The sequence below is a fragment of the Chiloscyllium plagiosum genome, chromosome 25, assembly GCF_004010195.1.
Source record: "Chiloscyllium plagiosum isolate BGI_BamShark_2017 chromosome 25, ASM401019v2, whole genome shotgun sequence".
NCBI classification, from domain to species: domain Eukaryota; kingdom Metazoa; phylum Chordata; class Chondrichthyes; order Orectolobiformes; family Hemiscylliidae; genus Chiloscyllium; species Chiloscyllium plagiosum.
In genome coordinates, this window is record NC_057734.1 from 11,437 (window position 1) to 22,410 (window position 10,974).

The 10,974-nt window shown below is 41.7% G+C and overlaps 1 protein-coding gene across 1 annotated transcript in view; it reads left to right on the forward strand.

Annotated features, from left to right (window-relative positions):
- Nucleotides 1-10,974, forward strand: part of dnah10 (dynein axonemal heavy chain 10) — a 243,067-nt gene that overhangs the window by 4,400 nt on the left and 227,693 nt on the right. The window contains exons 3-5 of the mRNA XM_043715328.1: nt 1,418-1,588; nt 3,902-4,078; nt 8,349-8,522. Of these exons, the coding sequence (XP_043571263.1) occupies nt 1,418-1,588; nt 3,902-4,078; nt 8,349-8,522 (522 nt within the window). The remainder of the gene's footprint in view (nt 1-1,417; nt 1,589-3,901; nt 4,079-8,348; nt 8,523-10,974) is intronic.

The following is a 10,974-nucleotide window of genomic DNA, read 5'->3' on the forward strand; positions in this document are numbered from 1 at the left end:
GCGTCGGAGGCTGAGAAGTGACCTTATAGAGGTTTACAAAATTATGAGGGGCATGGATAGGATAAATAGACAAAGTCTTTTCCCTGGGGTCAGGGAGTCCAGAACTAGAGGGCATAGGTTTAGGGTGAGAGGTGAAAGATATAAAAAAGATCTACAGTGCAATTATTTCACGCAGAGGGTGGTACGTGTATGGAATGAGCTGCCAGAGGAAGTGGTGGAAGCTGGTACAATTGCAGCATTTAAGAGGCATTTGGATGGGTATATGAATAGGAAGGGTTTGGAGGGATATGTGCTGGGTGCTGGCAAATGGGACTAGATTGGGTTTGGGATATCTGGTTGGCATGGACGGGTTGGACTGAAAGGTCTGTTTCCATGCTGTACATCTCTATGACTCGAGGTGGAGACTATGCATGTTTTACTCCTCTGACCCTTTGCTCCAGGCTGCATGCCTGTTTGTTGGGATATGATTTCATCGCTGCCAGCACCCCTCTTGTCTCTTAGCTAAGTTGCCATTTTTGTGTGAGCCAGGACACTAAGGACTGATGAGCTGTTTCTCTGTTGGAAGATCTCGCAGCTGAATCCAACTCAGTCTCTCGTCTGAGGCCTGGGTTCAAGTTCCACCTGCTCCGGAGGTGTGTAATAACATCTTTGAACGGGTTGATTAGAAAAATAGGTTAAATAAAGAAACATGATTATATGTAAGAGGAAAGAAAAAATCTTTTAGTTGTGTGTAAGAGCACTTCTGGATATAAAAGTAGAGATAAACATTTGCATGGGCTGCTTTGACACAGTGTTAGTGTCCCTACCTCTGAGCCGGAAGCTTGGGTTCAGATTCAGGTTCCACGTGCTCCCGGGATTTGAAATAACATTTCTGAATCAATTTAGAAAATTTTGATCAATATACAAACTGTCCAGTACAGCCACTGAACAAAATAGCAAGAATCCTGGGTGTATCTTGACTTTGGACGCTGAGGCTGGAATAACCTCACTGTGACTTCAGCTGAGATTGTTGAACTCAGGGGGGTTTGAATGTATAGCCTGGTTTATATAACCAGAAAATTCAGTTATCTACTGAGCCATGAAGCAATAATTTTATGCCAATTTGATGTGGAATATAAAATAGCTGGACATCATTTGGTGTGCAGAACCTGATATGATTTTTTTTTTCCTTTTCTTATTCCTGGAACTTCAAAACCAATAATTATATTCCAACTGAGAGCAGCTAAGCCCAGTACAGACTGAGATTGAACCTGGGCTTTTTGGCCTACTGGCTCCAACCCCATTCAGGCATTTACTGGATGGATTGCTTAGAGTCAGTGTTGTAATGCAATCCATTGATTTCTACAATACCATTTCTTTATAATTGAATTTAATTAATTTGGCAATATAAATAATGTTGCATCATTGATTTTTGTAGTTAATTGAAGGGGAAGCAAAGAACTTTATTGATGAATCATTCAAGAACCTTCGCTCTGCAGAAGCAGCTTTTGACATGTTGTTGAGATTTAAGCACATCCGCTCACGTGAAGCTATCAACAAACAAATGATGCGAAAATTCAATGATATTTTGTCACAGTACTCCAAAGAGGTATGCAGGATTAATTCTGGTTTTTAAGTACTGACTATCTTATCACAGTAACTTTACCCAGTTTGGCTTCATCAGCTGCTAAAGTCCTTGCTCATATCTTTGTTATTTAGATGCAATTATTCCATTACTCTCCTCCCATCTTCTGCCTACTGTGAGCTTCAGGTTATCCAAAACTCACCTACTACACCTTAACTTACACCAACTTACATTTGTCATCACCACTGTGCCTGCTGCCTTATATTGATTTCTGGCCTGTCAATGCCTCAATCCTTCTTTTCAAATACTCCCACACCTTGCCCCTCCCAGTGTTATCCCTGGTGGAGGCAAGTGTGGAGATGGGTGTGCAGGAAAATTCTCATTGCTGCCTGATGTGTTGGTTTGTCAGCCCAATCTTGCCTCGGACTGTTATCACATAGTTGGATCAGAATCTGCAGAGCTACTAGTCCAAGTTAAAATCTGAATTTTCCAGTTAACAGGTCCCCTCTCGAGGTGTAAGACACTTGGCTAATCAATGCTTCAGGCATGCTTGGAGCCCCTCCTGCAGATGAATGTAGGGAATTATGCTTTTATTCAAAGTTAGCTACCAAGAATGTTCAAAAGAAGCTATGCCATATTTAAGCCAGATCATGGTGGACGGGAACCTGGGGTGTAAGGTTACAAAGAACAAAGTAAATTGTAGCACAGGAAAAGACCTTCGGCCCGCCAAACCTGCACCAATCCAGATCTGGTAGTATGTTCTCTCTTACCATGCCTTGTCAATGTTTATGGTGATAAAGGTTGCTAAAGTTCATTCATAAGAGTGTAGAGTACATCTTTATATGCTTCATTCCTCCCTGCTGTGGCAGTAGAGTCACCCCACGTGGAAGAGATAAAAACAGAAGTTGCTAGAAAAGCTCAGCAGGTCTGGCAGCATCTGTGAAGAGAAATCAGAGTTAATGATTAGATTAAATTCCCTACAGCGTGGAAACAGACCCTTCGGCCCAAAAAGTCCATATCGACCCTCTGAAGAGTAACCTGCCCAGATTCATTTTCCCCTGCACCTAACATAATGGGTAATTTAGCATGGCCAATTCACCTGACCTGCACATCTTATGGAATGTGGAAAGAAACCAGAGCACCCAGAGGAAACTCACACAGACACGGGGAGAACATGCAAACTCCACACAGTCACCCGAGGCTGGAATCGAACCCAGGTCTGTGGCCCTTTGAAGCAGGGGGTGCTAACCACTGAGCTACTGTGCCACCCTTAATGTCTTGAGTTCAGTGACCCTTTCTCAGAAATCCACATTGAAGAGATTCCACTTGACAATGGTGCTCCAACACCTGAAGATATTCTTAATTTAAAATGTTAAAAAAATTGAAGAGAGGATGCCTCAAGATAGATGCACCTTCTTTCTCCCACCTGACATTCATTCTGCTTTTTCTGCTTACTTTCCACCTATGAGAGCACAGCTGCTGTCCAAAGTTGGATGCGAGCCTTTTCTCAGGCCACTAATTAGTCAGTTCAGGGAAAATCACTGCTGGGTCACTGTGCCCATACAGTGCTGGGTTGTGACCAGCATTCCCTCTGAACAATAACGTCCAGTTCTGGAAGTCATTGCCATGCGTCAGCCTCAGAGGCCCACACAGCCAGAAAGAAAATTAGAGGGAGAACTGATTAATCCCAACATTGGGGGTCTTAGTGCAAAGAGTAAATTCCTGTTTTTTTAATTTATGGAATGTAAATGTTGCAACCTTGGCAAATATATATTACCAATCCCTAATTGCCCTTTGAAAGATAGTGGTGAGCTGCTTTCCTGAACTACTTCAGTCTTTGAGTGTTTCAGTAAGGACACTTATATTGATTTAAGGAGGGAGTTCCAGGATTCTAATCTAGCAACAGTGAAGGAATGGCGGTACACTTCCAAGTCAGGATGGTGTGTGGTGTGGCGAGGAAATTGTAATTGCAAGTCAGCCCATGTATCTGCAGGCCTCCTTCTAGTTGGTAGTGGTGGCAGATTTGGAAGGAACTCTCTAAGGATTTCTTCATGATCTTTGTACCTCTCCATGTGTTTCTTGTGGGTAGTCATTCCTGGATGGTAAACTCTGGAATTCTTTCCCTAAACATCTCCATCTTTCATGTCTTTTTCCCTTAAGGTACTTTTAATACCTATCCTGATAATGATTAAGCTTTTGGTGCCTGTCTTAATATCTCTTTATGTGGTACAGGGTCGTATTTTGTTTGATTACATTAGAATGATGCTTGAGATATTTTAATGCTAAAATGCTATAAAATTAGAAGTTGTTGTTCTAATATTTTGTCTATTTTTACAGGTTGATATTATAAACAGCCTGTTCACTAATAGTGCTAATAATCCTCCTGTGACCAAAAATCAACCTCCTGTTGCTGGGGCCATCAACTGGGAACGTTCTCTCTTTCACCGGATTAAACACACCATTGTTCACTTCCAGGAAATGCCTGAGATGCTGGCTAGTGATCAGGGGAAAGCAGTAAGTCTATATTCTGACTTTGGACTGGGATATTTAAAGAGGGATCATTTATTGCATAAATCAATACATTTCAAGCATTGTTGCCAACTGCAAGTTAATAGTTTATAACAAGATATCTTTGCTACAGATTTACTTCAGTTAAATTTGCTGTATAGCATGTAGCATGGTGTAAATACCACTGTGAAAGACTTGTGGTGAGCAGTGCCTTAACAGTACACTTTTTACAGTTTAGCATTCTCTATAGTCTTCGTTTTACGAAATGTAAGGATAAATCTAACAATGACCTTTGTTGTTTTATATCAATTATCAGGTACAGAATTTGACCAGACATAGAAAAGCTTTATTTGCTGTACTAGTTAATAGTCGTGACTCTAAAATTTCTTTCAATGCACATACCAACCTCTGATTGAGAAAGTTTCCCCTTAGGCCCCTTTTAAAATATTCCCCTCTTATCTTAAACCCATATCCTTTAATTTTGGACTCCTCTACCCTGAGGAAATGACCTTGACTATTCACCCTATCCACACCCCTCAGTTTAATAAACATCTGTAAGCTCACTCCATCAGCCTCCGATGCTCCAGGGAAAATAGCCCCAACCTATTCACCCTCTCCCTATAGTTCAAACCTTCCAATCCTGGCAACATTCTTATAAATCTTTGCTGATCCCTTTCAAATTTCACAACATCTTTCCTACAGCAAGGAGATCAAAATTGCATGCAGTAATTCCAAAAGTTGCCGAATCAATGTTCTGTACAGTCGCAACATGGGCTCATTCCTGTTGAAGGGCTCTTGCCCGAAACGTTGATTCTCCTGCTCCCTGGATGCTGCCTGACCTGCAGTGCTTTTCCAGCACCACACTCTTGACTCTAATCTCCAACATCTGCAGTCCTCACTTCCTCCCCGCAACATAAGCTCTCAACTCCTATACTCAATGCGCTGACCAATAAAGGCAAGTGTACCAAACACTTTCTTCACTACCCTGTCTACCAACAACTCCACTTTCAGGAACTGTGAACCTGCACCCCAAGGACCTTACCATCAAGTGTATAAGTCCTGCCCTGATTTGTCTTACTAAATGCAGCACCTCAAATTTTTCTAAATTAAACTTCATTCTTGGCATTTTTGCCAAGGTAACCTTACCTCTGAGGTAAACTTGGTTGTCCACTACACCTCCAATTTGGATGTCAACTGCAAACTTACTAACCATATCTACTATCTTCACATCCAAATCATTTATATAAATGCCAAAAAGCAGTGGACCCACCACCAATCCTTATGGTACACTGCTGGTCACAGGTCTCCAGTCAGAAAAACAACTGTCCATCATCATCTTCTGTCCCTGACCTTCCAACCAATTTTGTTTCCAAATGGCTAGTTCTCCCTATATTCCATGTGATTTAACCTTGCTCATCAGTCCACCATGCAGAACCTTGTCAAATGCCTTGCTGAAGTCCGTATCGACAAAGTTCATTGCTCTAGGCAAAAGTGAGGACTGCAGATGCTGGAGAAGTCACAATCAAAAAGTGTGGCGCTGGAAAAGCACAACAGATCAGGCGGCATCAGAGGAGCAGGAATGTCGGGCTAAGCCTAATGAAGGGCTCATGCCTGAAACATCGACTCTCCTACTCCACAGATGCTGGCTGACCTGCTGTGCTTTTCCATTGCCACCCTTTTGATTCTCAAAGTCCACTGCTCTATTTTCATCAGTCTCCTTTGTCACTTCTTCAAAAAACTCAAACAAGTTAGTGAGACACAATTTCCAAGGGTTCTTCAAAGGGCTGTCAGTCGATGACTTGACCTTAGAAAAGGGAACCACAACCGGGAAATTGAGCGCCAAAAACTGTTATTCAAACAGGCAACAAATCAAGAATGGACAGACGCGGTAGAACGAGCCATAAACACCAAACAACGACAAACACAGATAAAGAAAAATCGGGACCTGAAGAGAAAACTTGACAAACTCACAAACAAAGACAAAACCGATAACACAGGGGCATGGATAAAGAACTTATCAGACCGAACTCTAGCAGACTCAGAAAAAGCGGTACTAGTAAAAGGACTAAATTTCAATTAACGAGCCGCTGACAAGAAGGATTTCTTAGCGGCATTACAGACCACATTGAAGGACAACAATCTCACGGAAGAAACATAACAAACAATCAGACAGACAGTTGCACCTACTCTGAGCCAAAAGAGGGAAGGAAACAAACTGAACACACAAGAAAAGAAAGCCCTAGAAAACCTCAAAAAAGACAAAAACATCGTTATATTACCTGCAGACAAAGGTCGGCTCACAGTCATCCTGAACAGAAGGGACTACATAGAGAAAGCCAATGCACTACTCGCAGACACCAACAACTACCAACAGGTGGCACTAGACCCAACCCCACAACTAGGAAACAAAATTACATATCTCCTAAAAAAATTACACAATTCCAGACAATTAAACAAGACGGAATTCCAGAAAATGAAACCAGATGGGACCAACACCCCACGATTCTACGGACTACCAAAAATCCATAAACCAGGAGCCCCCCTCAGATCCATAGTCTTACTACCCGGAACACCAACTTACAGACTGGCCAAAGAACTTACACGCAAGACTGAAATACCTAGTAGAAGAGTCACAGCACTCCATCCACTCCACCCAGGAATTCCTAAAGATCATCAAAAACACCAAGATAGAGGAAGACGAAACAATGATCTCATTCGACGTAACAGCACTGTTCACCTCCATCAACATCAACCCGGCAAGGGAAACACTTGCCGCACTTTTAGAAGAGACCATCACACACACCCCAACCACCATCAATCACATTACCAACGAAAACATCATGAAGCTAGTGGACCTGTACCTCACCACCCACTTCACCTTCAACAACATAATCTACAAACAAACCAACGGCACACCCATGGGATCTCCACTATCAGGATTCATAGCAGAAGCGGTAATGCAAAGACTAGAACAAACAGTCCTACCAACCATCTAACCAAAAATCTGGGTCCGATACGTAGATGACACCTTTGCTATCACAAAACGAAACAAGATAGCAGAGACATTTAACATCATCAACAATACCCTCACAGGTATAAAGTTCACCAAGGAGGAAGAAACCGACAACAAATTCGCATTCCTGGACGTCACAGTCGAAAGAAAGGACAACGGAGAACTACAAACCTGCGTATACAGAAAACCGACAAACACTGACCAAATACTTAACTACACCAGCAACCATCCCAACACACACAAACGAAGCTGTATCAGAACACTATTCCAATGAGTCACCACACACTATAGCACAGACAAGTTTCGGAAAACAGAGGAGAACCACCTATACAACGTATTCATGAAGAACGGATACTCAAAAAATACAGTCCGTAGATGCCTCAAAAACAAACCACGACAAGCAGACCAAACACAGCCAGAAACCCTAACCACCTTACCATACATCAAAGAAGTTTCAGAAATGACAGCCAGACTACTAAAACCCCTCAGAATCCTAGTAGCATACAAACCCACCAACACTCTCAAACAAAAACTAACAAACTTAAAAGACCCAGTACAACCCATGGACAAAACCAATGTCATCTACAAAATTCCATGCAAGGACTGCCACAAACATTACGTAGGACAAACAGGAAGAAAGTTAGCCACCAGGATACATGAACACCAGCTAGCCACAAAAAGACACGACCCTCTCTCCCTCGTAGCCCTACACACGGATGAAAAAACCCACCATTTCGACTGGGACAACACATCTATCCTAGGACAGGCTAAGCAAAGACATGCCAGAGAATTCCTCCAGGCCTGGCACTCCAACCACAACGCCATAAACAAACACATAGATCTAGATGCCATCTATCAACCCTCAGAAAATGAACAGGAAATGGCATCACCACGAACCCCAGGAACCCCATCCAGGACAAACATATAAATAGAAAGCAGGAGACAACAGCTTCGCTTCACTTGCAGGTCGCCACTGATGATGTTACCTAGCCAGGTAATGAAACGTCTGGATATCAAACCTGCAGCTCAGCGAGCAAACCTACACCCTAAACCCCTCCCAGAACCACTTCAGTCAAATCTGAACTTGTCTTTGTTTAGCATTTTTATCTAATATTTATAGGTTTGGTAAAATATATTAGATTTGTAAAAGATTTGTGGTGAGCAGTGCTTTAACAGTACACTTGTTACAGTTTAGCATTCACTATAGCCTTTGTTTTATGAAATGTAGGACTAAATCTAACAATGACTTTTGTTGCTTTGTAGGTCAGAGCAAAATATCTTGAAGTTGCAAAAAGGATGAAAGCATATGAAGACAAGTTGTATGAGCACTGGCAAAATGAGACTAATATGAAACTGCATCTTTTGTTGAAGCAAAGCCTGCTTAAAAAGTCAAATGTTTCTTTCACCAGTTTGGGAAGTTATGTTGTTGTTGATCCAGTAAGAATGGAATTTTGTTTGATTTATTTATGTTAAGAGTAATCACCCAAACATGTAAATATAAGAAATACACCACTGCTTTTTGGGAATTGATTGTGGAATGGAATACAGTGAGTTAACACTATTATTTCACTGTTACTTCTTGAGTTTAAGTGAACTTGGTAGTTAAACATCATTCCTCTCTTTTCTTCAGAAATGAGTTGCAGATGCTGCAGTTCCTACAGGAAGTTCCAAGTTCTTCCAGAAAACAACTCTCAATGATAATTGAACACTGAGCTAACAGATTTGCACAGGATAGATTTGTGCCTTTTCATCAATGGTAATGGCAGTCTGTGGTTATGGTTGAGATGTACTGCTGGAACAGAGAAAAACGCTTCAGTTCTGAATACTGAACTCAAAACTTTGTTTCTGTCTCCACAGATGCTGCCAAACCTGCTGAGTTTCCCCAGCATTTTCTGTTTTCATTTCAAACTTCCAGCCTCCTCATCATTTTGCTTTTAAAAGACATTATATGTTGGGGACTGATGATTCATAGGAACATACCATATAGCATTGACTTGGATAATTCACAAGTGATTACCTTCCTGCAGAACTTCAATACACAGCTTCATTTAGCATCAAATATAGCTAGTTATTTAATAATTGTTTTGTTTTGAATGTGATATCATAAATTCCATGGAGGTCTTTGTGCTCCATATTACTGACAGTCATTTGTTTATACCATAAACTTTCCTGAGTAAGAACTCCTACTTTGTTTTGTAAGACAAAATATGAGTCCTTATGTTTACAAATTATTAACAAGCTGTATCAACTGTATCATGAAAGTAACCTCTGTTGGGATGGTATTTTGAAATGGAAACATTAAGGAACCCTGTAGCATTAAAAGAGCGTTACAGATATCCCAAGCTATTCTGCTTATGAGCAAGCAACTGAGCAGAGACCAGACTTGGAAAAAAAATAGCAGGAAGAACAGCAGAAGAATAGTTCATCTGGGCGCTCAATTACAAGTCATTAGAAGTCACAATGCAGATTAAGGAGACGACAGGAGATGGGCAAGGTCCTCAATGAATATTTCTCCTTTGTGTTTATTTTGGAAAAAGATTGAAGACTTGGGAACTTGGGGAAGTTAGTGGTGATATCTTGGGGACAGTCCATATCACAGTAAAGGAGGTGTTGGACGTATTAGCAGATAGGAAGGTGGATAAATCTCCTGGTCCTGACCAGATATATCCAAGAACACTGCATGAGGCTATAGAAAAAGATTGTGGGGCCTCTGGCTGATATTGTTGCATCATCATTAGCCATAGGTGAAGTTCCGGAAGACTGGAGGGTAGCACAAGTTGTTTTCTAATTCAAGAAGAGTTACAAAGAAAAACTGGAATCTATAGACCAGTAAGTCAACACCTGTGATGGGTAAGTTACTTGAGAAGATTCTGAGAGGTAAGATAAACATGCATTTGGAAAGACAGGGTTTGATTAGGAGTTGTCAGTATGGCTTTGAGAGTGGGAAATCGTGCCTTACAAATTTGTTAGATTTCATTGATGAAGTGACCAGGAAGGTTGACAAGAGCAGTGTGGTAGATGTAGTCTCTGTGGATTTCATTAAGGTCTTTGATAAAGGTCCACATGGTAGGCTGCTCTGGAAGGTTCGGTCGCATGGAATCCAGGGGGAGCTGGCAAATTGGACACACAATTGGCTTGATGGTAGGAAGCAGAGGGTAGTAGTGGAAGGATGCTTGTCGGACTGCAGGCCTGTGATTAATTGAGTGCCTCAGGGGTCGTTGCTGGGCCACTGATATTTATTATCGACATCAGTGATTTGGATGAGAATGTACAGAGCATGATTAGTAAGTTTGCAGATGACACTAAAATAGGCAGTATTGTGAACAGTGAGGAAATGTATCAGAAATTGCAGCAGGACCTTGGTCAGCTGGGGAAGCAGGCTGAGAAATGACAAGTGGAGTTTAATATAGATAAGTATGAGGTCTTTCAGTTTTGAAAGTCAAATCAAGGTAGGATTTTCATGGTGACCTTGAGTGTGTGGAACATACGGACCTTGGAGTTCTCTGGTTCTCTAAGTTCCTTAGGTTCTCTGAAAGTGGAGTCAAAGGTAGATAGGGCAGTGAAGAAGGCTTTTGGCACACGGTCTTTATCAGTCAGGGCGTTGAATATAGAAGTTGGAAGTTATATTGCAGTTGTACAGGACATTAGTGAGGATGCACTTAGAACATAGAACATAGAAGAATGCAGCGCAGTACAGGCCCTTTGGCCCTCGATGTTGCGCTGATCCAAGCCCACCTAACCTACACTAGCCCACTATCCTCCATATGCCTATCCAATGCCCGCTTAAATGCCCATAAAGAGGGAGAGTCCACCACTGCTACTGGCAGGGCATTCCATGAACTCACGACTCGCTGAGTAAAGAACCTACCCCTAACATCTGTCCTATACC